Source organism: Panthera onca, chromosome D3 (assembly GCF_046562875.1).
Source record: "Panthera onca isolate mPanOnc1 chromosome D3, mPanOnc1 haplotype 2, whole genome shotgun sequence".
NCBI lineage: Eukaryota > Metazoa > Chordata > Mammalia > Carnivora > Felidae > Panthera > Panthera onca.
In genome coordinates this window covers 8,814,310-8,841,708 of record NC_138350.1, presented here as the reverse complement: position 1 = coordinate 8,841,708, position 27,399 = coordinate 8,814,310, and the positions used below count along the sequence as shown (strand labels likewise).

Here is a 27,399-nt window from a genome sequence, read left to right as displayed (position 1 = left end):
GAATTTATTTTGTTTTATATACAAATACAGCACATTTCCAGTGCAGTTAAAAAATTGATATATTTTTGGAGGTTATTTTGGAGGATATATTTTGGAGGATATATTTTGGAGGTAGTTTTAAGAGTTTTAATGAAATTATAAAATTACAGTTATAGATTTTGGAAAAAAAGAAGGAATCTCATCTTTCCTTTTAGCAGTGACCGCTGGGTAATATACAGTGTTGTAAGTTAAATGTGCATCAGTGTGGTGAATTACAGTGGTTTTGAAATAACTTTCTAAGATGTAAAGTGTTTTGATTGTGCTTCATGCTTCATTTTGTTTGTTGTCTGTTACATGGCTTACTAAAGAATGAATTCCTTGGGTAAAAAAATCATATTGGAAAGAGAAATGGAACTTTAGATATCTTGTGACATTTCAGAACATAGGTATAACATGGTATAATTTAGTATATATGGCTTTGGCAGCAAAAATAGTAAAAAAAAAATCTCACAAGTAACTTCAGACTGTTGAAATCCATAGTGTGCTATGTCTTTTTCATTGTTGTAGAATATTTTCATGGGTTCATCCTGTATCATTTCTAGGCAGGGACTTTATGACTCAGAAGTGAAAGTAAAATCAGCACAAAGAGGGGGAATTGTATGTATTTTGCTTTAGTAATTGATAAAACTCTTAGAAATTTATTCTATTAAAAATTTTTTTTAAGTTTATTTATTTCTGAGAGAGAGACAGAGACAGAGACAGAGCATGAGAGGGAGAGGGGCAGAGGGAGAGAGGGAGACACAGAATCTGAAGCAGGCTTCAGGCTCTGAGCTGTCAGCGCACGGCTAGATGTGGAGCTCGAACTCGTGAACCGCGAGATCATGACCTGAGCCAAAGTCAGAAGCTTAACCAACTGAGCCACCCAGGCTCCCCAAAACTCTTAGAAATTTAAAATCATGGTTCCAGATCAAGGCCATAACAAGTAGGTGTTTTTTTTCCTTGTTTTTCTGATCATGGGACAGGACGAGTAGCTTGGCGATGAATCTTGTATATTTCAGATATCAAAAAGTAAAACCATAGGTTAAATATCCATTCAGGCTTTCTAAAGTCCAAATGAGAGGAAAATGTATGAACAAACCTTTGGGATTGATAGTCATAGGTCATTATTTTGGATGAGCGATGTGTTGATATGTGTTAATTTCGTCAGAAAGTTTTGTTTTTAGATGTAAATACATTTTAACCAGGAGTTTCTGGATTTACCCTTGATTTGCTAAGATAGGAGATGAATATCTAAGTATTTATATGGTTAAGCTCTGTGTTACCTTCTTTCTAATGGTTTATCCATATATTCCTTGTTCCCTGCCCCCAACAACATATTAAGTCTTAGCTAGAAAAGGTGCATTTAATTTTAGCTATTTGGTTAGTTTTTCTGAACATTTGTTCTTTGCAGACTGAGAGAGACAGATGGATTTGAATCCTAAAGCGGAGTCTTTTGATTTAGTACAAGAAATAACCAGTAAAGTGATAGACAAGGTTTCCAGGCAGTTTTAATTAGTCAGGCACAGCTGTGAGCAGGAATTGACGAGAAGGGCAAGACGCAGTGGCACAAAAGACACAGCCTTTCTCGCGTTTCTTAGACGTACACTTAGTGGTCAGCCATGGTCATTGGTAATTTTTATTGAGTAGTCACTTGGTGCATATTCACATTTTAGCCCAACGTAGCGGACAATTACAGGCCATGGTTTAGAATTAATCTCTGATCTTATCATCAGAGTTTGAATAACACTGATTTCAGCTTTCTTGTTGATGTTGACCACAGGAAGATGAGGTCAGGAGTCTCAGATAGCAGTGCTGACCTGGCAGTGTGTTTGGAAGTGGTGCCTCATTGTATCTGCTGCTTTTGGTTGTTTTGTTTGTTGGAGGGTGAGGGGAGATGTAGGTGTACTATTAGGTAGCATTGTTGGTCATTTGCTCATTCAATAAATATTTATTGAGCACTTATTATGTGCCAGAATATGTGCATGGGATACACATTAGGGGAACAGAATAGACAAAGTTGTATGGATGAAATTTGAATAAATTTGAAAAAGTTCTTTTTTTTTTTTTTAAATTTCAGATAATACTAACTAATGCTATTGAGTGCTTACTGCATGCCAGGTGCTGTACTCTGTGCCTGATTTCTGGAGAAACAATTAAAAATGTACTGAGATTCTAGGGTAGAAGATATGAATGAATCTAAGTGTACAATCTATCAGAATTCTTCTGGTACATATAATCATCTGTAAAACTGGTATTTTAAGTGAGCATATGATTAGAATCCCTTCTGTGCACAGTTCTGAGGATCAGCAGATTTTGCCAACTGGGACTTTCTGTATCCCTTATGGGAGAGTTCATCGTCACACTTAATGTCAGGTGGCAGTAGTTAGCTTATTGCAGGCGCTCAAATCAAGTGCTTGCTGTAGAACAGGGTTTCTCCATCGAGGTCAGGTGATTCTCGGGTGTGGGGCCTTCCCTATGTATTGTAGGCTATTCAGCAGCCCCCACCGGATACCAGTAGTGCCTCTATACTTAGAACAGCCAAAAATGTGTGTAGGCATTGCCAGATGTCCCCTGGGAGGCGGTCTCTACCCAGCTCCCTCCTCTCCCCTCCCTTAAGTCTCTGCATTAGGAGCTAGTTTCCCTAAACAATCAGCAGCTCCTTCCAGAGGCAGAGAGAACTCCAGCATCACCCAAAGCTTAGTTTGTGTATCAGCTCACACTGTTCCTAAAAATGTGAAGCACTTGGGCCCCTCACACCTTATACTGCGGTACTCTCGTTATGCAATGATGCCATCTCTGGGGAAACCGATAAGTGTTTATCAGCAGTGGGGGTAATGATCTTGGTCTGCTTTTCAGGGCTGCAATAATAAGGAAGTACAACATTTTTTATTAAATATATATTAAAATATGTTCATTTTGGGTAGAGCTTTTGAATATATAAATAAAAAATTTTTAATGTATGTTATTCTATAATCTTACCACTCAAGAAATGGGTCCATACTGGTATCTTTAAAGCCCCCTGCATGCACTACAACTCAGCCCTTCCTCTCTCCTACATAGGAGGCTACTATCCTGAATTCTGTGTTTCTTTTTCTTCCTTCCTTCCTTTCTTTCTCTCTCTTTCTTTTTCCTTTCCTTTCCTTTCCTTTCCTTTCCTTTCCTTTCCTTTCCTTTCCTTTCCTTTCGTCAGGGTAACCTCCGGATTTTATTGTCTTCATAATATAACAAAATAGGAAGCTTAGACCTGGATGAGTCAGCCCTTCATCTTATCTCCTCCCAGTTCAGACGGCTTGCCTCTCTTAACAGCCATCATTCTCTTAGACCTGCAGGTGGACTCAGCACATCCAAGCCTCGGACAGGCTTCTTTGCCAGTTTAGCCTTTTTCTGGAAAATCGGCTTACTGTACCCACCACAGCCACTCTGCTCCCTGTTGTAATGCTGCTTTCCCTGGGCGCGAAGAGAACCTTTGCCTTTCTTGTACTCTGTCACTTTGTGGGGCTGGTGCCTACCACACTCTTACAGAAAGTCCAGTGGGTTTTAGGAACCATTCACCACGTTTCTGAGAGTGCTAGAGCATCGTCTTTTGCTTTTCTTTCTTTCTTTTTTTTTTAATTTTTAACGTTATTTATTTTTTGAGAGAGAGACAGAACATGAGTGGGGGAGGGGGAGAGAGAGAGAGAGAGAGAGAGAGAGAGACAGAATCCAAAGCAGGATCCAGGCTCCAAGCTGTCAGCACAGAGCCTGATGCGGGGTTTGAACTCACGAACTGCGAGATCATGACGAGCTGAAGTTGGACACTCAGCCAACTGAGCCCCCCCAGGTACCCCTGTCTTTTGCTTTTCTTTATTGTTTTATCATACGTGCGCAACCCTAAACATGATAGAGCTTAGTTATCTTGTGTTTTAAGACCTTATAAATGCAGTTGCCGTATGTATTTTTTTGGTGGCTTTTTCCTTGGCTCCACATGTATGATGATTCTTCTGTGTTGATGTGTGTAGCTGTACTGCTTTTAATTTTCACTGCTGCCTAATTAAATGACATTTAACTCTCTTGTTGATGGATATTTGAGTTTTTTCCAGTTTTGTTGTTACGTTGCTGTGAATATTCCCATTCTTGTCACCTGGTATTCATGTGTAAGAATTTCGGAGGTGGATTGCTGGATTGTGGGCTATATGCATATAGTAGGCTGGATGATAGGTAGCCTCTAAAGGAGGCTAATCTCTGGCACCTGTAAATGTTACTTCTTACGGGGAGAGGTGCTCTGCGATGTCATTATGTTAAGGGTTTTGAGCTGGGTAGATTTTCCTAGCTTTTCAGGTGGGCTCTAAGTGCAGTCACAAGCCTCCTCGTGAGAGGAGAGGCCAAGGGAGATTGCCCAGGGAATAAAAGGAGACCATGTGCGCGTAGAGGGAGCGATGCGGCCACAGCCGAGGAGCGCCAGCAGCCGTCCGAAGGTGGAAGAGCCAAGAAACAGATGCCCTGCTAGAGCCTCTCGCGGGAGTGTGGCCCTGCCAGCACCTTGAATTTGGCCTCGTGGTAGTGAGCGTGGGCCTCTGGCCTTCAGAACTGTGAGCCGATAAATATCTGTTGTTTTAGGCCACTGGTTTGCGGTGATTTGTTAGCACCGCCTTGGGAAACGAAGACGATGCGTTTTCAGTTTAACTGGATGATGCCAGTTTTTCTCGAAGGTGTTTGTGCTAATGTATATTCCCACTGGAAGCGTCTAAGAATTCCTGTTTCACATTCTGGTCAGCATTCCGTACTATTGCACTGTACCGGTGGGAGGTTTCACTGAGCAATTCTGTAAAACCTGGGACAATTTCCCCCTCCCGCCGCTCCCCCAAACCTAGTAAAAATCTGGAAACCTTTAGTTCGGTAGTTAAAAACACTGAGTGCATTAATAAGGGGAAAATGTTGATGTTAAAAGATAATGAAGTTGAGGGGTTTGGTTAAACTTCTAAATCTGCTGTAGACAATGTGGTCGCCTGTTCTTTCTCTTGTCTCCTCTCCTAACCAGTAAGGATCTTCTGTCCACACTTTTCCTTCTCTAGAAAAGAATCCAGTGATTCTTTGGCACTCCTTGCGTGAACTGGCATACTCTTGAGTTTCTGTTTGGTTTATTTCTATTTTTACTGTTTCATTTTACAGAATCCTTTTGGCTAAACATAGATTGGTAAAATAGTATTTTGGGGGACAGGCAGTAACCATAACCTACCTACTCGATAAGCAGTATATTTGTGCATATGTTTTGTTTAAAACACTTTTTAAAAAAAATGTTTATTTTTGAGAGAAAGAGCACGAGCAGGGGAGGGGCAGAGACAGGCGGACACAAAATATGGACGAGGCTCCAGGCTCTGAGGGACTCGAACTCACAAATGCAAGATCATGCCTTGAGCCGAAGTTGGACCCTGAGCCGACTGAGCCCTCCCAGGTGCCCCGGTGCATATATTTTGAAGGAACAGATGTTAGTCATCAATTCCAGAATACATATTACAACTATGTTTCGTGAAGTATATTATTTGGTGATAAACCTATTGCTCGTAGAAACAATAATTGTACCTTAGAGGTGAATTGCATTTGGCACTGTAAATAGAATTTAAAAATGTATTTTCTCGGGCCCCTGGGTGGCTCAGTCGGTTAAACATCTGACTTCGGCTCAGGTCATGATCTCATGGTCTGTGAGTTCGAGCCCTGCGTCAGGCTCTGTGCTGACAGCTCAGAGCCTGGAGCCTGCTTCGGATTCTGTGTCTCCCTCTCTCTCTCTGCTCCTCCCCTGTTCATGCTCTGTCTCTCTCTGTCTCAAAAATAAATAAACATTTAAAAAAAAAATGTATTTTCTCATTTGATTAATTTGTTTTCTGTTTTTCTTAAGGGTAAGTATATAAGCTGATGTGTTAGGAAAGTGAATTAATAGCTGTTTGTAAACAGTTTTGAGGGTCTGAAGAAAAACTTTCTACTAGCAAAATTAAGTGGTGAATTGAGGTGATTTAGCTAGATCTGTTTTAAAAGACTGCTTGTTTGAATAGAGTCCTAGCGTTGGAAGAAATCTTTGGGGCGCCTGGGTGGCGCAGTCGGTTAAGCGTCCAACTTCAGCCAGGTCACGATCTCGCGGTCCGTGAGTTCGAGCCCCGCGTCAGGCTCTGGGCTGATGGCTCGGAGCCTGGAGCCTGTTTCCGATTCTGTGTCTCCCTCTCTCTCTGCCCCTCCCCCGTTCATGCTCTGTCTCTCTCTGTCCCAAAAATAAAATAAAAAACGTTGAAAAAAAAACTAAAAAAAAAAAATCTTTGTCATTTACAAGGACTATAACAAAGGGCCTTCTGGTTTCTTCCTGATTATGGCTAACGATGGGCTTCTTACAACCTCTGTACACCCTGTTTTAGTTTTGACAGCCTTTATTATTATTTTTTGGTTTCATTTATTTCAGTAATCTCTATGCCCCACATGGGGCTCAAACTCATGACCCCGAGATCAAGAGTCCCATTCTCTTCTGACTGAGCCAGCCAGGCACATCTTGATAGCTTTAAACACACAAAAAAACAACAGAGGCATCTGGGTGGTTCATTTGGTTAAGGGTCCCACTCCTGATTTCCAATCAGGTCATGATCTAACGATGGCGGGATTGAGTCCTGCATCAGGCTCTGCACTGACCTTGCAGAGTTCGGTCTCTACCTCCCCGTTCCCCGCCCCCCCCCCCCCCCCCCCCCCCCCCGTCAAAATAAGTAAACATTAAAAAACCTTATAAAACATTTGGAAAATGGCAAAAAAAAAAAAACCCAAAACAATAGAATTGCATCATGGATCCCTGTATATCCATCACCAACTTGAACGATTTTCAAGTCCTGGCCGATCTTGTTTCAGCTATAACTGCTACCTGCTTATCTCTTTCCCGTATTATTTTGAAATCCATGACCTATCACTTTTTAACATCGTGTTTTATTAGTTTCATGTGTACAATATAGTGATTCAACCATTCCATACATTACCTGGTGTTCCTCACAAGTGCAATCTGTAATCCCCATCACCTAGTTCAGCCATTCCCCCACCCACCTCCCCTCTGGTAACCATCAGTTCTCTAGTTTCTTGATTTCCCTTTACTCATTTTCTCTTTCCTTTTTTTAAAATTTTTTTTCTTTAATTTTAATGTTTTTAAAAATTTACATCCAAATTAGCCTATAGTGCAACAATGATTTCAGGAGTAGATTCCTTAGTGCCCCTTACCCATTTAGCCCATCCCCCCCCCCACCCCCGTTACCCTCTATCTGTTCTCCATATTTGAGTCTTGTCTGTTTTGTCCCCCTCCCTGTTTTTATATTATTGTTTCCCTTCCCTTATGTTCATCTGTTTTGTCTCTTAAAACGTCCTCATTTGAGTGAAGTCCTATGACTTTGGTCTTTCTCTGGCTAATTTCACTTAGCATGATACCCTCCAGTTCCATCCACATTATTGCAAACGGCAGGATTTCATTCTTCTTGATTGCGGAGTAATACTCCATTGTGTGTATGTATATGTGTGTATACACATACCACATCTTCTTTATCCATTCATCCAACGATGATCATTTGGGCTCTTTCCATACTTTGGCTATTGTGGATAGTGCTGCTATAAACATTGGGGTGCACGCGTGCCTTCGAAACAGCACACCTGTATCCCTTGGATAAATACCTAGTAGTGCACTTGCTGGGTCATAGGGTAGTTCCAGTTTTAGTTTTTTGAGGAACCTCCATACCGTTTTCCAGAGTGGCTGCACCAGCTTGCATTCCCACCAACAGTGCAAAAGAGATCCTCTTTCTCCGCATCCTCGCCAACATCTGTTGTTGCCTGAGTCGTTAATGTGAGCCATTCTGACAGGTGTGAGGTGGTATCTCATTGTGGTTTTGATTTGTATTTCCCTGATGATGAGTGATGTGGAGCATTTTTTCATGTGTCCGTTGGCCATCTGGATGTCTTCTTGGGAAAAGTGTCTATTCATATCTTTTGCCTGTTTCTTCACTGGATTATTTGTTTTTTGGGTGTGGAGTTTGATAAGTTCTTTATAGATTTTTGGATACTAACCCTTTATCTGATATGTCATTTGCAAATCTCTTCTCCCATTCTGTCGGCTGCCTTTCAGTTTTGTCCTTTTTTTTTTTTAAACGTTCATTTTTTTAAAAAAAATTTTTAACATTTGTTATTGAGAGACAGAGTGTGAGCAGGGGAGGGGCAGAGAGAGAGGGAGGCACAGAATCGGAAGCAGGCTCCGGGCTCCGAGCTGTCAGCACAGAGCCCGATGCGGGGCTCGAACCCACAGACCGCGAGATCATGACCTGAGCCGAAGTCAGCCACTCAACCGACTGAGCCACCCAGGTGCCTGCCCTCGTTTCTTTGTTTCTTAAATTCCACAGGAGTGAAATCATATGGTATTTGTCTTTCTCTGACTTGTTTGACTTAGTATTCTACTCTCTGGCTCCATTCATGTCCTTCCAAATGGCAGGATTTCATTCTTTTTTTTATGGCTGAGTAATAGTCCATTGTGTGTGTGTGTGTGTGTGTGTGTGTGTGTATACACACCATATCTTCTTTTCTCGTTAATCAGTTAGTGGACCCTTCAGCTGCTTCCATAATTTGGCTCTTGCTAAATAATGCTGCTATAAACATAGGGGTATCCTTTTCAATTATTGTTTTTGTATTCTTTGGATAAATACCCTGTACTGTGGTTGCTAGCTCATAGGGTAGTTCTATTTTTAACTTTTTGAGGGACCTCCATACTGTCTTCCACGGTGGCTGTACCAGTTTGAATTCCTACTAGCAGTGCACAAGGGTTCCTTTTTCTCCACATCTTTGCTGACACCTGTTGTTTCTTATGTTGATTTTTGGGCATTCTGACAGGTGTAAGGTGATGTCTCATTGTAGTTCTGTTTTGCATTTCCCTGATGGTTAAGTGATAAGTATCTTTTCATGTGTGTGTTGGCCATCTGTGTTGGCCATTTCTTTGGAGAAATGTCTGTTCATGTCTACTGTCTGCTTTTGATTTTTTTTAAATTTTTAAGTTTTTAAATTTTTTAAAAGTTTATTTTGGGGGGGGTAGAGGCAGAGAGAAAGAGAGGGAGACAGAATCTTGAGCAGGCTCTGCACTTTCAGTGCAAAGCCTGACGTGGGGCTCGAACCCACAAACCCTGAGATTGTGACCTGAGCCAAAACTGAACCAGCTAAGACACCCAGGTGCCCCTCTACTGTCCGTTTTTTGTTTTGGGGGGGGGTGTTTGTATATATTTGTATATTTGAGGTACTAATCCTTTATTGGATGTCATTTTCAAAAATCTTATTCCGTAGGTTGCCTTTTAGTTCTGTTGATTGTTTCCTTCATTGTGCAGAGAAGCTTTATTTTGATGTAGTCCCAATAGTTTGTAATTGCTATAGAGAAGTTGCTACTGTCAGTGACAAAGAAGTTATTGCCTGTGTTAGCTTCTAGGGTTTTATGGTATCAGGTCTCCCATCACATTTAGGTCTTTCATCCGTTCTGAATTTATTTTTGTGTATGATGTAAGAAAGTGTCCAGTTTCTTTCTTTTGAATGTTGCCGTCTAGTTTTCCCGACATCATTTGTTGAAGAGACTGTCTTTTTCCTTTGTATATTTCCTGCTTTGTCAAGGTGAATTGACCATATAGTTATGTGTTTATTTGGGCTTTTTCTATTCAGTTTCATTGACATGTATGTCTGTTTTTGTGCCAGCACCATACCATTTTGAATCCTACAGTTTTGTAATATAACTTAAAGTCAGGAATTGTGATGCCTCCAGCTTTTCTTTTTCAATATTGCTTTGGATATTTGGGGTCTTTTGTCATTCCATACAAATCTTAGAATTGTTTGTTCTAGTTCTGTGAAAAATGATGTTGCTATTTTGATAGGAATTGAATTAAATGTATAGATTGCTTTGCATTGTAGAGGCCTTTCAACAATATTTGCTCTTCAAATCCATGAGCATGGAATGTCTTTCTGTGACCTATCATTTTATTCATAAATACTTCAATATATATCTAAAAGATCAAGACTCCTTTAAAAAATCCTAACATAATAGTATCTTTAAAAATTAACCATTCCTGGGGTGCCTGGGTGGCTCAGTTGGTTAAGCAACCGACTTCAGATCAGGTCATGATCTCACAGTTTGTGAGTTCGAGCCCTGCGTCGGGCTCTGTACTGACAGCTCGGAGTCTGGAGCCTGCTTCGGATTCCGTGTCTCCCTCTCTCTCTGCCCCTCCCCTGCTCATGCTCTGTTTCTCTCTGTCTCAAAAATGAAAAAAAAAATTAACCATTCCTTAAAATTACATAGGCAGTGTTCAAATTTCCATTTTTTTTTTTTTTTTTTTTAATGAGAGGGAGAGAGGGGGACAGAGAGGGACAGGATCCAAGCAGGCTGTGCTGTGTGAGCATGGAGCCTGATGTGGGGCTCAAACTCCTGAACTGTAAGATCATGATCTCAGCTGAAGTCTGACCCTTAAGCAACTGAGCCACCCAGGCACCCCTCCAATTGTCTTAGAATTGTTAATATTTTTTTAAAGGTTGTTTGAGGATCTAAATAAGACACACTGAGATTGATTGATACCTTTTTTTTTTTAATTTTTTTTTTTTTTTAACGTTTATTTATTTTTGAGACAGAGACCGAGCATGAACGGGGGAGGGGCAGAGAGAGAGGGAGACACAGAATTGGAAACAGGCTCCAGGCTCTGAGCCATCAGCCCAGAGCTTGACGCGGGGCTCGAACTCACGGACCGCGAGATCGTGACCTGAGCCGAAGTCGGACGCTTAACCGACTGAGCCACCCAGGCGCCCCTGATTGATACCTTTTAAACTGTTTCCTTTCTCCCCACCTCTCGCCTTCTGGTTTATTTGTTGACAAAATTTTGTTCTTCTGGAGCATGGTTTGATCAGATTCAAGTCTGTTGTCTTTGTTTTTTTTGTCTTTTTTTTTTTTTTTTTTTTGCAAGACTGCTTCTCAGGTGGTGGTGTATGTTTTTATCAGTAGGCCTATGATGTCTGCTGCTTTTTTGTGATGTTTGCAGCTACTAAAGCCCTGTGCCTAGATCTTTTAAATCGAGATTGCAAAATGGTGCCGGTCTGTCATACCTGCATACTTTGATTAGTCGTAACGCTTATGTAAAGGGAAGTTTTCTTTCCTCAATGATTTGCTCATCTAGGTGTACGGTTCATATGAGAAAGGCAGGACACCTGTTTGAATCTTTCCCTGTATTAACCACTTTTCAAAACGAGTTGGCTTACCGACATCCTCCAATGGTGATTTCTTTTTCATAATATAAGCTTGTGGGTTTAAATGTATTTTGATGTGTTTGTCCGTTGGAGTTACTGTTTTTGACATGGCAAAATCGCTGTTTCACAAAACGTACCGTTTTTCCAAAGACAGGCGAATGATCAGTAAGCCCATGAGATGTTTAACATCATTAACCGTCAGGGAGGGCAAATCAAAAGCACGTGAGTTACCGTTTCACACCCACTTGGATGGCTCTAATCAAAAGACATAATAACAAGTGTTAGCAATGATGTGGAGAGACTGAAATCTTCATACATTGCTGCTGGAAATTTAAAAGGTGCAGCCACTTTGGAGAACAGTTGAGCGGTTCCCCCATAGGGTAAAAACAGAGTTACCATAGGACTCCGTGGTTTTTCTGTTGGGTAAATAACCCCAAGGGATGAAAACCTACGTCCGCACAAAAACTTGAATGTTCATAGCAGCGTTATTCATAACCTCCCAAAAGTAGAACTCCAATGTCCAATCAATGAATGGATAAATATGTGATCTATGCATAGAATGGAATATTCAGTAAACCAGAACGAAGTGCTCATGTATGCTACAACATAGACCAATCTCAAAAACATGATGCTAAGTGACTTATGCAAAATACCACGCGTAGTAGCATTCCACTTACATTTAATGTGAAGAATATGTAAATCTAGACAGTAGGTTAGTGATGGCCGAGGCCTAAGTAAGATTTGGGGAAAGAGGAGAGATTGCTACTGGGTACAGTTTCTTTTGGAGGTGTTGGAAGGGTTCTAAAATTGTGCTAATGAGTGTAGGACTCTGAATATACTAAAAGCCATTGACTTTTGCACCTTAAGTGTATGATTTTTATGATGTGAATTATAAACCTATAAAAATTTTTTAAAAACTACCCAGAATTACAGATGTAGGTTCAGCCTGCTACAGCCTGCTTCAGATGTAGGTTCCAGGGCACATCCTAGACTTCTTGAAATGGTCTTTGTAGGTGGATCCCAAGAATCTTTAAGATACATTTTTTTTTTTTTTTAACGTTTTGAGAGCGAGAGACTGAGTGCAAGTGGGGAAGGGGTGGAGAGCAAGAGGGAGACACAGACTCTGAAACAGGCTCTAGGCTCTGAGCTGTCAGCACAGAGCCCGAGGTGGGTCACAAACTCACGGACCGCGAGATCGTGACCTGAGCTGAAGTTGAACGCTTCACCGAGTCACCCAAGTGCCACCACCCATCCCCCAACCCCCAAGAATCTTTGTTTTAAGTATATCCAGGAATTGTGATCCATGCTCTTCAAATTATTATCCAAGTTCTTTGTTATGCTGTGCATCCCAGTAACTTCCTTTCTCTGCTGCCTCTGGAGCAGTAAAGTCTTCCTCTTCCACCTGACAGCCCTTCAGTTTTATGAACGCTGCTCCCCATTCCAACTCCTCCCTTGTAGGCCACACACCCCTGCTTCCTTAACCATTTCTCATGACATGATTGCCAGAGTAGTCCAATCACCCTCTTCTGGACCCCTACTAGTCTGTTAATGACCTCTTAAAATGAGGTGCCCTGAACTGAACGGGATATTCCAGTTAAAGTTTGACCATTGCAGAATATAAATGAGGTTATTACCTCCCTTGCTCCTGACCCTGGAATTCTACTAATGCATTTTAAGATTGCATTAGCATTTTAAAACGGTGTTGGCTCAAATGAAGCACGTGTTTCATTCCATACCTCCCTTACCCCACCCCCAACACTCCCAGCTTTCATCTGATCCGGTTTTTTCTTTCAGGGTAATCTGGAAAAATTCCCTTTCTTGGTGGTGATGTGGTCTAAAATAAGGACATCCTAACAATTGTTCAGTAGTTGCAACCTTTCAGAGTGCTCCCTGAACATTTGTTTCCATCTTAACTGTGTAAATGGAGGCAGGCGTTGCCCTCATTTTTAGAGATGCAGAAATACAGACTGAGTGAGTTAAAGTAAAATCCCTAAGGGGAAATTGTCATTTGTGGAGTCTGGGCTGGAACCTGGATTCCCTAACAGTAGGAGATCTTGGCTGCCCATTGCTTTCACTGGTGGAGTTATACACACACACACACACACCCATGGGTTCCATCCCCAGGTATTCTGAATTAATCTGACTGGATTGGGGCCCACTCATTAGTATTGTTTTGAAAGCTCTCCTGGAGAGGCTTGATGGGTTGGCTCAGTTGGGTGGCTCAGTTGAGCAGCCAACTTTGGCCCAGGTCGTGATCTCATGCATGACTCGTGAGTTCAAGCCCTATGTCGGGCTCTATACTGACAGCTCAGAGCCTGGAGCCTGCTTCAGATTCATTCATTCATTCTCTCTCTCTCTCTCTCTCAAAAAAAAATTTCTCAAAGCAATTTTAATGTGTGGCCAGGGTTGAGGACAACGACCCTGACTCGTATTCTGGTGTCCCCTCTTCTCATCACACGTATTTTCTTCATCTGATGAAAAAGCTCTTATGTGGAAGAGGAAGAATTCTTTTCCATTTCTCCAGAAGGCAGACTTATAATCAGTCCAACCGAGCAAGGGTTACTCAGATGTACAGTGGGAATCAGATGTACCTCCTAAAAGAATTATTCTTGGAATTCATGTATCTTCTCATTAATTTGGCAAATGTTTACGTGCCACTGTGCTAAGCTCTGGTGGTACAAACGTGAATAAGATCTGGTTTCCCCCTGGTGCACCAGGTCGGCTCAGTAGGTTAAGCGGCCAACTCTAGGTTTCAGCTCAAGTCCTTCTCTCCTAGTTTGTGAGTTCAAGCCCTGAATTGGGCTTCGTGCTGAGGGCATGTCTCTCTTCCTCTCTCTGCTCCTTTCCCTCCCTCGCGTGTGTGTATGTGCATGTACACACTCTGTCAAAATAATAAAAACTTAAAAAAAAAAATTTTCCCCTTTAGTACTCAGCTCGTTGAAAGAGAGAGACTGTAAATAACCCACATTATAGTCCCGTGGTGTTACACATATTGGAGTTACATAATTTCCTTTAATTTGATACATTTTTTTATATTTAAGAACAGTGATTTTTTTTTTTTCTCTTACTAAAATATATGCTGAGTGTTTGAATAGATCACGGTATGGTAGTCTTTATGTGATGCAATCAGTTAACATAGTTCATCTCTTCAGAGATCTTTTTCTTTAGTCCTAACAAATGAATCATTGATCCATTCCTATTGAAACGGCAGATGCATTTTTCCTTCTAGCTTATAGCTGATCCTCTGATACAGGTATGTACCAGACCTGGTGGACACACATGGAAGCTCATTCTGGAAAGGGGGGGGGGGGGGAAGAGTAAGGAAATCAGATTTTTTCAAAAGCAGGTGACCGAGCTGAATTTTGAAAGGTAGGACCTAGCCCGATGGGGTGAATATTCAGGCAACAAAAGCAGGCAGATGAAAAAAAAAATAGGACCCTGGTCATGGGGAAATGACAAAAGATGAGGAGAAAATCAGGCAGGGCCAGGTCGAGAGAGAACTTTCATGCAAGAATTGGAACCATGATTCCTTAGATCCTGCGTCCTCCCCGTTGTTTGTTGTTGTTGTTTGTTTATTTAAGTTCTCTCTATCCCCAACATGGGGCTCAAACTCATGACCCTGAGATCAAGAGTCGCGTGCTCTTTCTGACTGAGCCAGGCGGGCTCCCTGAATCTTCACAGTTCTGATAATCGCGCCGTCCACAGCAGGAGTGTGAAGATGTGGGGGGAAATCACTGGAGCAGGTTCTACAGGGCTGATCCAAAGCCGAACAACCTGGAAACCAGGCAGGGCCCATTCCAGTTTTGTCACCAAGCTAGGGGCTAAAACTTCTAAATTAAAGCATGCAACTTAATCACGTTATCCGTTAAAGACCCTTTTTACAAATAGATGTTGAAAGAATTTGAACATGTGTATTTCTAGGACTGGAAGGGGATGTGCAGATTTGGGGTCTAATGTAATTGATAAGTGATCCACTTTTGATTTAGGCTTTTGTATTAGAGCTAGAATTCCATCCTTCCATCCACAATTCATTTACTTGGTCCACTTGAGATCTTCTATTCTGTGAATTGCCGTATGCAATTATGCAATTCAATTTGGCCATGATTGCCATCTTCATAATGTGAAAAACGGGAAAACTTACAGAAGGACTTAAAAATTCACCCTAACATTGGAGAGGGTTTCCGTATTCTATTGCCTTTCCTGAAAAGTTCTGTGTTGAGTTTGCAAGACCAGCCAGTTGATCCGCTTTGAAATAACAACCCAGGTATAAAGTCCTTTTTATGCTGACAGGTACATCTAATGAATGGTTAATGTAGCCGATCAGGGAGTATAGTAATTCATCTGTTTGGAGCTTGAGTGATCCTGAGTTTCAGTGTATGTGCTGCCAAGGCAGGCACAGTCCTGAGTTTTAAGTATCCTTTCTTTTCGGAGAGTGAAAGGTTTTATTGTTTATTCATAGCTCCCAGTATCTGCAGTGTCTTCCCTGTCCCACTACTCAGTCTTCCCTCCTAACCAGGAATCTAACCAGCCCCTACATTACTTGCTGCCAAAGTGCAACAGATGGAACTAGTCAGCTGATGTAAGGACTACGTAGCCTGTGGTTTTCATGATTTTTTTTGTCAGATGTCCCCCAAATTTTAAATATATCAGTTGTCACCATTTGTTTGACTACCAGTTATTTAAAAATAGCATTTGCTTTAGAAAAATCACCCCTGTAGTTATGATTGCTTAAATATGAACTCTTGAACTTACCACTATTTTTTTTTTTTTTTTTTTTAATGTTTATTTTTGAGAGAAAGAGAGACACAGAGATGGAGAGTGAGCGGGGGGAGGTGCAGAGAGGAGGACACAGAATCTGAAGCAGGCTCCAGGCTCTGAGCTGTCGGTACAGAGCCCGGTGTGCAGCTCAAACTCAAGGACTGCGAGATCGTGACCTGAGCTGAAGTTGGATACTTAACTGAGCCACCCAGGCACCCCGGTTTCTTTTTCTTTCTCTTTTTTCCCCCCACTATTTTTTTTTTTTTAACAGAAAACCCATGTTTATTACCACAAATACTAATGACATTTTAAATTGAACAAGCATGTTTTACATAGTCCTAATTATAGGGTATATATAATTAGTTTTTTTTTAATGTTTATTTTTGAGACAGATTGTGAGTGGGGGAGAGGCAGAGAGAAAGAGGGAGACAGACTCCGAAGTAGGCTCCAGGCTCCGAGCTGTCGGCACAGAGCCCAATGTGGGGCTCGAACTCCCGAACTGCAAGATCATGACCCGAGCCGAAGTCAGATGTTTAACCGACTGAGCCACCCAGGCGCCCCAGGGCATATATAATTCTTATACTGCTTTTTGTTTGGTTTCAACTTTTTTTAGTTACTGCATAATATTCCATTGTCATATGTTATCTTTTTTAAGTTTACTTTGAGAGCAAGAGCGAAAGAGAGCAAGAGCATAGGCAGAGAATCCCAAGCAGGCTCCTCACCATCCACGCAGAGCCTAACATGGGGCTCAAGACCACAAACTAGGAGATCATAACTTGAGCAGAAATCAAGAGTTGGATGCTCAACCAACTGAGTCACCCAGGTGACCCTAATATCATGTTTTAATTGAACACTTTTTAAAATTTTTATTTTTATTTTATTTTTATCTTATTTTTATTTTATTTTTTAATTTTTAGTTAAGGTTTAATTGTGAGAGAGACAGAGAGCATGAGAGGCAGAGAGAGAAGGAGACACAGAGCCCAAAGCAGGCTCCAGGCTCTGAGCTGTCAGCACAGAGCCCAATGCAGGGCTCAAACTCACGGACTGTGAGATCATGATCTGAGCTGAACCTGGACACTTAACTGACTGAGCCACCCGGGCGCCCCGTTAAATTTTTATTTTTCGAGTTTGATTTATTTTTAAGTCATTGCACTCAATGTGGGGCTTCAACTCACAACCCTGAGATTAAGAGTTCACGCTCCACCAACTGAGCAAGCCAGGTGCCCCCAATTTATTTTACTATGCTGGTTTACCAAAGATTAATTCCTATTTTCTTTCTTTTTGATTTTATTCTTAATCTGTACATCCAATGTGGGACTCGAACTCACAACACTGAAATCGAGTTGCATGCTGTACCGACTAAGCTAGCCAGCCAGCCACCCCTGAACACTGCCCTTTAGATGTTGAGATTGCTTCTATTCTTTCCACCCTAATAAAACTGTAGTGAACATTTCTGTATATTTTATTTCTGGAATTTTTTTTTTTTTTTAGGGTAAATTCTTAGAAAGGAGATTACTTTATTTCTTTCAGAGGTAGGCTCTATTTTCTTGACCCTTTTAGAGCCTTCCATCCCTATTCCAAACAGTGAAGTAGATGGATATTGATATTTACGTTCAGGGGAATACAGTAGTTCATGCCCTAATCTTTTCTGTTAATTATTGGTTTAGTTAATTTCTTTATATATAACATGCTCTACTACTTTAACAGCCTCTCTGTGCTTTTTCTTACTACCACAGTTACTTGAAATGCATGTTGGCATTTCATATTTTACATCATGGCTGGCAGGTGTATGTTCGTGTATTTTTTCATGTGGAAAACGGAAAGAAATTGGCTGAAGTGAGCAGATCCTCTATAACTGCTCTTAGGTCAAATACTGGAATTTTGTTCAAAGCTAGATTTGGCTGGCAAATTCTACCCTGTTGGGCTTTCTAGAATGATTGTTGTTTTAGCTTAAACTTGTGTGTGTCACCTATGATTTTTAAAAAGTACTTTAAGGCTACAAGTCGCTTTGAAAGTCCTTCCTTTCGTTGGGTGACTTCATTATCACCAAAGTACAGTTAGTGACCCTTCCTTCTGATTAAGGATGACGGGGATCTTCCCTGTGTCTTAAATAGCTTTCCCCCTTCTTAAAGAAAAAAGTATTCCTTTTCTAAGGACATTCTGGTCTTCTGTCTACTTCGAGCAGTTACTGAGAGCAGTGGTTTTATAGCAGGATCTGAGACCAATCATTTAATATTCATAAGTACCAGAATAGATCCTTCATAGTGGACTTACTAAAACTCTGAGGTATGAGGTCTTTGAGCTGATGTTTGGCCATGACCTTCAAACTTAGAATTCTGAAAAACAGCCATGTAGCGCACAGTTCTTAGTTTTTCTAAGGGGCCATTGGAATGGACAATGCTGAGTAGTCTAATGGATTTCTGAAAGCATAGTGTGCTTTAGATACTGCTAAATCAATAAACACAAGTCACTTAAGTGTGTATATTATACAATATTTGGTTAATTATAACTCAGATCCTTTCAGAATATTTGTCTTTCAAGTGGAATGCCAAAATATAACCGAAGTACTTATAAAAATAGAATCACAAGAAAAGTGCAGAAGTATATTAGTTTTTTTTTTTCCAGCTAGTCTTAATATTTGGAGTTAGGTATAGATTCTGTCATATTTTATGAACCATGAAATATCACATTTTAGAACCTCTTATGTTTAAGATTGATAATAAAAAGAAATAGCTGAATTTAATGTTACTAAGCTCTTTGACTCTTGAGTAATAAAAGCCTGTATTGAATCTTTAACAGTTACTTCATATAACTTAAGGAGATGATCAGTGTACCATAAGTAAAAACGTATGTAGAAGACATGTATTGTATATCAAAGAGTTGTATTCAGCGGAAATTACAAAACAATATTGGAAAGGCTTGTAAAAACGCAACAAAACTTGTTTTAGATGTTCATAGCTGGAAAGACAAATTTAAAGTTTTGTGATTTTCTTTTCTTTCTTTTTTTTTTTTTTTTAACAACATTGAAAAATACCTTGGTCTTTGGTGGTTGATTTTATTTTATTCTTTTTACATTTATTTCTTTTGTGAGAGCACGTGTGTGCGCAAGGCAGGGAGGGGCAGAGAGAGAATCCTCAGCAGGCTCCACACTGTTGGCACAGATCCCCACTTGTGTGTGGCTCAGTCTCACACACAATGAGATCATGACTTGAGCGGAAATCAAGAGTAGGGCGTTTAATCAACTGAGCCACCTAAGTGCCCCTCATTGTTGATTTTAATATTGGAGGTTGGTTACTGACTTTTGAGTTGATATCCTTAAAGGAAAAAAAAACAAAAGGGCAGTCTACCTTCCTTGGATATGATTACAGCTTCAAGGTAGATGGTTGCCCTTGAAATAACAAGCACCTTTAAAAAAAAAAAATGATATCTTTCTGCTGTGTGAAAAATAAAAGGGTGATTTATGTTTGAATCCAAACAAAAGGTAGAAAAACAGTTTGTGACTTGATGGTAAGACCTTTAATCATTATTTGTTTGATCCTGTTGTATTAAAAACTAAGGGGGCTCCTGGGGGGCTCAGCCAGTTGAGCATCCGACTTTGGCTCAGGTCATGATCTCACGGCTCGTGGGTTTGAGCCCTGCATCAGGCTCTGTGCTGACCGCTTGCTCAGAGTCTGGAAGCTGCTTCAGATTCTGTGTTTCCTTCTCTCTCTGCTCTTCCCCCGCTCGCGCTCTGTCTCACTGTCTCAAAAATAAATGTAAAAAAAGTTTTTTTTAAACTAAAAACTAACTAAAAATGGCCCTAGTTCTTAATTTTAACGTGACCTGCAATATAGCTTTACCCAGTAAAACCTAGTTAAATACAGATCTAACCTGGTTGGAATTTTTTTCCTTTTGTTTAAAAATTATCGTACAGTGAAATTGACCTTTTCAGAAGGTATACTGTTGTATGAATTTTAACACATGTATAGATTCACATCACAACCACCGCCAGGATACAGAACCCTTTGTTCATTCCAAAAAACTTCTTCATACCATTCCTATATAATCATAATCTGACTGTTCCCCCTAACCTCTGGCAATCCCTGATCTCTTCTCCATCATGATCTATTTTTTTCCCAGAAAGTCATGTAAATGGAATCAAACCAATGCGACCTTTTGAAATTGGCTGCTTGTACTCAACAAAATGCCATCGAGATTCATTGAAGTTGTGTGTATCCGTTTTTATTGCTAAGTCATTGGTTGAAATTTTATTGTTTACTTATTTAACTTTTTAAATTTATATCCAAGTTTAGTTAGCATACAGTGCAACAGTGATTTCAGGAGTAGATTCCTTAATGCCCCTTACCCATTTAGCCCATTCCCCCCTCCCACAATCCCTCCAGTAACCCTCTGTTTGTTCTCCCTATAGGAGTCTCTTCTGTTTTGTCCCCCTCCCTGTTTTTGTTATTTTTGTTCCCCTTCCCTTATGTTCATCTGTTTTGTCTCTTAAAGTCCTCCTGTGAGTGAAGTCATATGATATTTGTTTTTCTCTAATTTCGCTTAGCATAATACCCTCTAGTTCCATCCATGTAGTTGCAAATGGCAAGATTTCATTCTTTTGATTACCTAGTAATACTACACACACACACACACACACACACACCACATCTTCTTTATCCGATCATCCATCAATGGACATTTGGGCTCTTTCCATACTTTGACTATTGTCGATAGTGCTGCTATAATATAAACATTGGGATGCACGTGTCCCTTCAAAACAGCACAACTGTATCCCTTGGATAAATACCTAGTAGTGCAATTGCTGGGTCATAGGGTAGTTCTATTTTTAATTTTTTTTGAGGACCTCCATACTGTTTTCCAGAGTGGCTGCACCAGTTTGCATTCCCACCAGCAGTGCAAAAGAGATCCTTTTTCTCTGCATTCTCACCAACATCTGTCGTTGCCTGAGTTGTTCATGTTAGCCATTCTGACAGGTGTGAGGTGGTATCTCATTGTGGTTTTGATTTGTATTTCCCAGATGATGAGTGATGTGGAACATTTTTTCACGTGTCAGTTGGCCATCTGGATGTCTTCTGTGGAGAAGTGTCTATTCATGTTTTTTGCCCATTTCTTCACTGGATTGATTATTTGTTTTTTGGGTGTTGAGTTTGGTAAGTTCTTCATAGGTTTTGGATACTAAACCTGTATCTGACCTGTTGTTTGCAAATATGTTCTCCCATTCCATGGGTTGCTGATTGTTTCCTTTGCTGTGCAGAAGCTTTTTATTTTGATGAGCTTCCAGTAGTTCATTTTTGCTTTTGTTTCCCTTGCTTCCAGACACATATTGAGTAAGAAGTTGCTGCGGCCGAGGTCAAAGAGGTTTTTGCCTGCTTTCTCCTCGAGGATTTTGATGGCTTTCTGTTTTACATTGAGGTCTTTCATCCATTTTCAGTTTATTTTTGTGTATGGTGTAAGAAAGTGGTCCAGGTTCATTTTTCTGCATGTTCCTCTCCAGCTTTCCCAGATCTATTTGCTGAAGAGACGGTCTTTATTCCTTTGGATATTCTTTCCCGTTTTGTCAAAGATGGGTTGGCCATATGTTTGTGGGTCCATTTCTGGGTTCTCTGTGCTGTTCCGTTGATCTGAGTGTCTGCTTTTGTGCCATGAAACTTTATTTTTTTTAATTTTTTTTTTTTTAAGTTTGAGAGTGTGAGCAAGCGAGCAAAGCAGGGCGGGGGTGGGGGGCAGGGAGAGAGACCGACTCCCAAGCAGGCTCTGCACTGTCAGCACAGAGCCCAGTGTGGGGTTAGAACTCACACATTGTGAAATCATGACCTGAGCCAAAACCAAGAGTGGGATGCTTTGCCAACTGAGCTACCCAGGTGCTCCTGTTGGTTGAAATTGGCTGGCACTGAAGTTCAAATTGCTTACTTTTTTTTTTTTTTAAACTATGAACTGTTTTCAGATACACGAAATACGTTTTTTGAATTGGAATTTGGTTTTTATTTATAAGTAGGCTGCACACCCAACGTGGGGCTTGAACCCACAACCCTGAGATCAAATCACATGCTCTATTGACTGAGCCAGCCAGGCGCCCTGGAATGTGTCTTTTTAAATTGAACATTTTTTCACTTCAGTGACTTGCATGTATGGCTAAGCAAGGCAGATACAGGGTTTACATTGTTCTGGAAGTTCTTGTTATTTTATTGGGTTATTTTGAAGGGCAAAATTTGAGGTAGTAAAATTTTCAGGTTTCTGAGAGAAATAAAGTGAACTATATAACCTTTTAAAATGTCAGTGCCAATGACAAAAAAAAAAATTTTTTTTTTTTTTTTTTTTTTTTTGCTTTTATTTCAAACCTCTTCCCACCCTTTTTTGGTCTACTGAGAAACCGATTCCTCTGGCACCTGATATTGTTTTAATGTGTTTGCTCCTAGAGTGTCCTCCTTTGTTGCTTACAGTAGTTTGTTCATTTTTTAGTTTTTGTCTTTTCAAAACTTGTTTAAATTTTATTTTTTAATTTACATCCAAATTATTATATAGTGCAACAATGATTTCAGGAGTAGGTTCCTTAATGCCCCTTGCCCATTTCTTACCCTTATCCCATCCCCCCTCTCACAACCCCTCCAGTAACCCTCAGTTTGTTCTCCATATTTGAGTCTCTTATGTTTTGTCCCCCTTCCTGTTTTTATATGATTTTTGTTTCCCTTCCCTTATGTTCATCTGTTTTGTCTCTTAAAGTCCTCATTTGAGTGAAGTCATCTGACTTTTGTCTTTCTCTGACTAATTTCACTTAGCATAATACCCTCCAGTTCCATCCACATAGTTGCAAATGGCAAGATTTCATTCTTTTTGATTGCCGAGTAATATTCCATGTGTGTGTGTGTGTGTGTGTGTGTGTGTGTGTGTGTATAATATACTACATCTTCTTGATCCACTCATCCATCGATGGACATTTGGGCTCTTTCCATCCTTTGGCTATTGTCGATAGTGCTGCTATAAACATGGGGGTGCACGTGTCCCTTTGAAACAGCACACCTGTATCCCATGGATAAATGCCTAGTAGTGCAATTGCTGTGTCATAGGGTAGTTCTACTTTTATTTTTTCGAGGAACCTCCATACTGTTTTCCAGAGTGGCTGCACCAGCTTGCATTCTCACAGTAGTTTGTTCATTTTAACCTAGTTGAATTTATATGCACAAACTTTTGGCGTCACAAAGTTTAACTGATTTTCAAAGTTTATTTGAAAGTGAGCACATGGGTGCATGCAAGCCTGAGAGGGGCAAGGGTGGGGGAGAAAGCGAGAGTGAGAATCCCAAGCAGTCTCAGCACCATCAGTGCTTGGATATCATAAGATCTTGACCTGAGCCGAAATGGAGTTGGTTGCTCAACCAAATGAGCCACCCAGCAGGCCCTAATTCTATTCTTTTAAAAAAATTTTTAATGTGTATTTACTTGAGACAGAGAGAGAGCACGAGCGAGCAAGGGGAGAGGCAGAGGGAGGGAGATACAGTCCGAAGCAGGTTCCAGGCTCTGAGCTGTCAGCACAGAGCCTGACGCGGGGCTCTAACTCACAAACTGAGATCATGACCTGAGCCTAAGTCCGACGCTTAACTGACTGAGCACCCCCCCCCCCCCCCCATAATTCTCTATCTTGATAGCTGGTTCCTTCCTTGATTGAGGATTTAGTGGTTTTATTTCCCTAGTTGCTGAAGATCTAGAGAAGCTCTCCTGGTAATTGTAGGTTTTGGCAAGAAGCTAGTAGTGATTCCTCTGTCCGTATAAATCTGAATAAATCTATACCATGTCACCGATTGAAATAATGGATTAACAGTAGTAAAAATGGAGTGTTCTTCAAAATCAAAGAACCATAAACTATCAATTATTGACTAGGTATATTCGATTTTGAAGATAAAACTTTGTTCTTTTCACGTATAATCCACCTGGTAAGCAGAGTCAGACTTCCATGATAACTCGAGCATTTAATTAAGACTTGTACCTCCATTTTCTAGAGCAAAGTAATTTCTGCATTCCGCACTTCACTATTTTTATGATTTGGGCTCTTTGAGTTACATCTGATATTACTTTTAATTGGAGCACTAGCAGAAACGCCACAAGGAGAAAAATCTCCATCAGCAACTACCTGGCATTATGGCACATATTTTCACATTTGGCCGCAGTTACAATGATTTACGTGGACTGTTTTTAGACACCATCGGCTAGACTTGCTTCCGCAGGTGAAAGCGGTGGTGAAAACCATGCACGCGAACTTCTTTGTTTGTTTGTTTGTTTCCTCCCTTAGATTTTAACATTTGAGACCAAGAACCCGACGGAATTAGCCGAACGTTTGCGCTCTGTGTGTGGCAATCAGAGCAACGCCTACGCCCGCCTGCTGGAATACCGCCTGAACGCCTTGCGAGGACTGTGGAATGCCCAGCGCCAGCTGGCCTTGGAGGAACAGCACGAGAGAGAGAGTTCGGGTGACGAAGAGACCCTGGCCCTGCTCAAACGCCAGGGCTTGCTGCAGCAACCCGAGCAGGCGCCCTTCACGTCTCGGATGGGGCTCCTGCTGGTCTTCCCCCTCATTCAGTCCCAGAGCAGGACGGACCCCTCCCTCTGTAACATAACTGCCGAGGTGCTATTGAACTGCCTTCGCGACTGCCAGCCTTTGAGCCTGACCAAGGAGCCCGCCGACTGTCTCAATGGCATCGAAACTCTGCTGTGCTCCTGGCTGGAGGACGCTCCCGACACGGGCCGACACGTCCCACATAAGCAAAAGGAAAATGCTGCTGCCGCTCTGGTGGCTTTAGCATGTGCCAGGTAAGGGCAGTCAGACGTACCGCCTGCTGACGTGCTGCCGGGGGTGGGGCATGAGTAAGAGGGCAGGCCCGTGTGATGAAGTCGTCCCGTCCAGGAGGCCTTCTTGGTTGGCAGCGTTGGATTCCCCAGCCTTGACCGCGCAGAAGATGCCTTCACCGAAACTTGGCACCAGGAACCCCCAGCTGGAGGCTACAGCTCCAGTTTTTGCCGTCTGCTCTCCCGTGATAAAGCTGAAACAGCTTAAAATGGAGAGCCAACCCTTGCGGTTATCTACTCGCCCCTTGGATGATTAGCGTTTTCGGAGCAGTAGTTAGTGGGGGTGGCATATCTGTATCTCTCCTGGGAGGACGGTCAGAAAACTTGTAGTGCTTGTAATTTTTTTTTTTTTTTCCTATGGGTGTCTCCAAGGAGCGTGTCGGCAAGTGAGTGGGTTATTATCTGGACTCAGTCCCACAGATTTGGTCACAAGTTCTGTTTCTGGACCCTGATGCTTCCGTTAATTTAATGGAAAGCTCTCTGTATATGTCCAGATTTAATAACGTGCCATCCTTTGTGTGTAAGCTGATGTTACTGATTTCGTATCAATAGGAAATGTGCTCGGAGTGGCTTTTCCAGGAGAGGATTTCCACGTTGTCCTGCCCGATAACTGTATGTTCATTGGCACATATCTGTGAGAAAAAGGTCCACTGCCCTTACTTCTAATAAGCTAGTTGTCTAGAGACCTGTTAGGGACCATGGTCTGACAGATTAGTGTCACTAATTAATGTCACACTAATCTGTCCCTCTTCACAATTTTCTTTGAGTTCCTTTTTTCTTTTTATCTTCTTTTTTTCTAATGTCTATTTTTGAGAGCGAGCACAAGCAGGAGAGGGGCAGAGAGGGAGACACAAAATCTGAAGCAGGCTGCAGGCTCTGAGCTGTCAGCATGGAGCCCGATGTGGGATTCGAATTCACAAGCTGTAAGATCATGACCTGAGCTTCATGAAGTCAAACACTTAAGTGAGTCACCCAGGAACACCCCCCTCCCCTTTCTTTTTTCTTTTCTTTTCCTTTTTTTTTTTTTTTTTTTTTTAAAGCAAAGTGTATGTGGGAAAATTCTTCTTGGAGGATTGTGAAGTTCTTAGCTATAAGACTTCTTTCCCTGTTTTTATGGCTTCAGAGTTGACCTTCAGATGGTTGACTATCAAGCTATTTTTTAAGGCAAGATGGCACCAGTATTTGTCAGTTTCCTTGCCCTGAGCAAACTGTCTTAGCCTAGTTTCAGATCCCTGAAGCCTGTAGATTGTGGAAATCCTGACATGAGCTTAATTCTGGAGACATTACTGGGTGGTACTGAAATAAGTTCCCCTGGAAAGGCTTTATATTGGATTGATCTGTATTTTACAAGCCCTAAATAGATTTATTATTAATACAAAAATCTCATTTAGAGAAAATATGCTTTTAGGTAGAACTGTCTTAAGGCAGATTTAGAATGTTAGGAATAATCATCAGCTCTTGAATTTTAAACATTTTTTTGTAGTTATTGAACATAGGATCATAAACTTTACTTTTTGTGCCCACATTCAATCTGCTAGTTATTGGAATTGCTTCATGTGCTTGAGATTCCAAATTCCACTCAGAAATGTTGAAATGAGTGTTTTTAGTTTCCTCTTGGTGTGGTTTTTTTTTTGTTGTTTTTTTTTTTTTTTTTTTGAGAGAGAGGGCACAAGTGAGTGAGGGGCAGAGAGAATCCCATAAGAGACAGAAGTGGGGCTCACTGGGGGGTTCGTGTTTTACCCAAAGCGGGGTTCAAACTCACAAACTGTGTGATCATGACCTGAGCCGAAGTCAGATGCTTAATGACCAAGGCACCTAGGCACCCTTGTGTTGTTTTTAAAGATTGTTCCTACATTGTCTTGCCAATATTGCCCTCCATCCTGGACTGTATTTACCTCAGAAGTCCTAAGCTTTTCAGTTGGGTTATCTACTTTAATGAAGTTATTAGGGACCTAACTGAACTTCTGAGATTGATGCTTTCAAAGACCAAACATTTTCAAAACAATATTTTGAAGATGTTTATTCGTTCAACCAACTAACATTTATTGAACACCTTTGCCAGGAACCTTGCTAGGTTTTAGGAACATAGTGACTCATGGTTTCATACCTTGCAGTTGAATGGACTCCGGGCTATTCACCTTGTAAATAATTATTGCTCACTTTCCGTGTGCAAGGTGCCCTTCTAGGCAGTGGGGATCCAGCAGTGAGCAAGATCATTGGTGCCTAAAATTGCAAAGTTGCCATGCATAAGATCACTTCAGAGAGGGCTGCTCATTTGTAGGAAGACCTAACAGGATATTTTGCTACAGAATGACTAAGTGGAGGTGGGACAGCATTCGTTAGAGCCCAGGGAAGGCCTTACTGAAGTGGAGCAGAGGCCGGGAAGATGACAAAGAGCCAGCCAGTGACCGAGTGTCGTGGTCAAGAAAAGCAACAAGTGGCACAACTCGGGTGCTCTTTCTGTGCTTGGTGTAGTCGAGGGGACAGCAAGGTAACCAGCTGGAAGGCAGTGGGAGAGAAAAGGGACAGGAGAGGAGCTTGGCAGGG

The 27,399-nt window shown here is 41.2% G+C and overlaps 1 protein-coding gene across 5 annotated transcripts in view; it reads left to right on the top strand.

Moving 5' to 3' along the window:
- HECTD4 (HECT domain E3 ubiquitin protein ligase 4) overlaps positions 1–27,399 on the top strand; it is a 190,999-nt gene that overhangs the window by 34,080 nt on the left and 129,520 nt on the right. For all 5 annotated transcript variants that reach the window (XM_078435786.2, XM_078435784.2, XM_078435785.2 and 2 more), the window contains exon 2: positions 24,299–24,816. In XM_078435786.2, the coding sequence (XP_078291912.1) occupies positions 24,299–24,816 (518 nt within the window). The remainder of the gene's footprint in view (positions 1–24,298; positions 24,817–27,399) is intronic.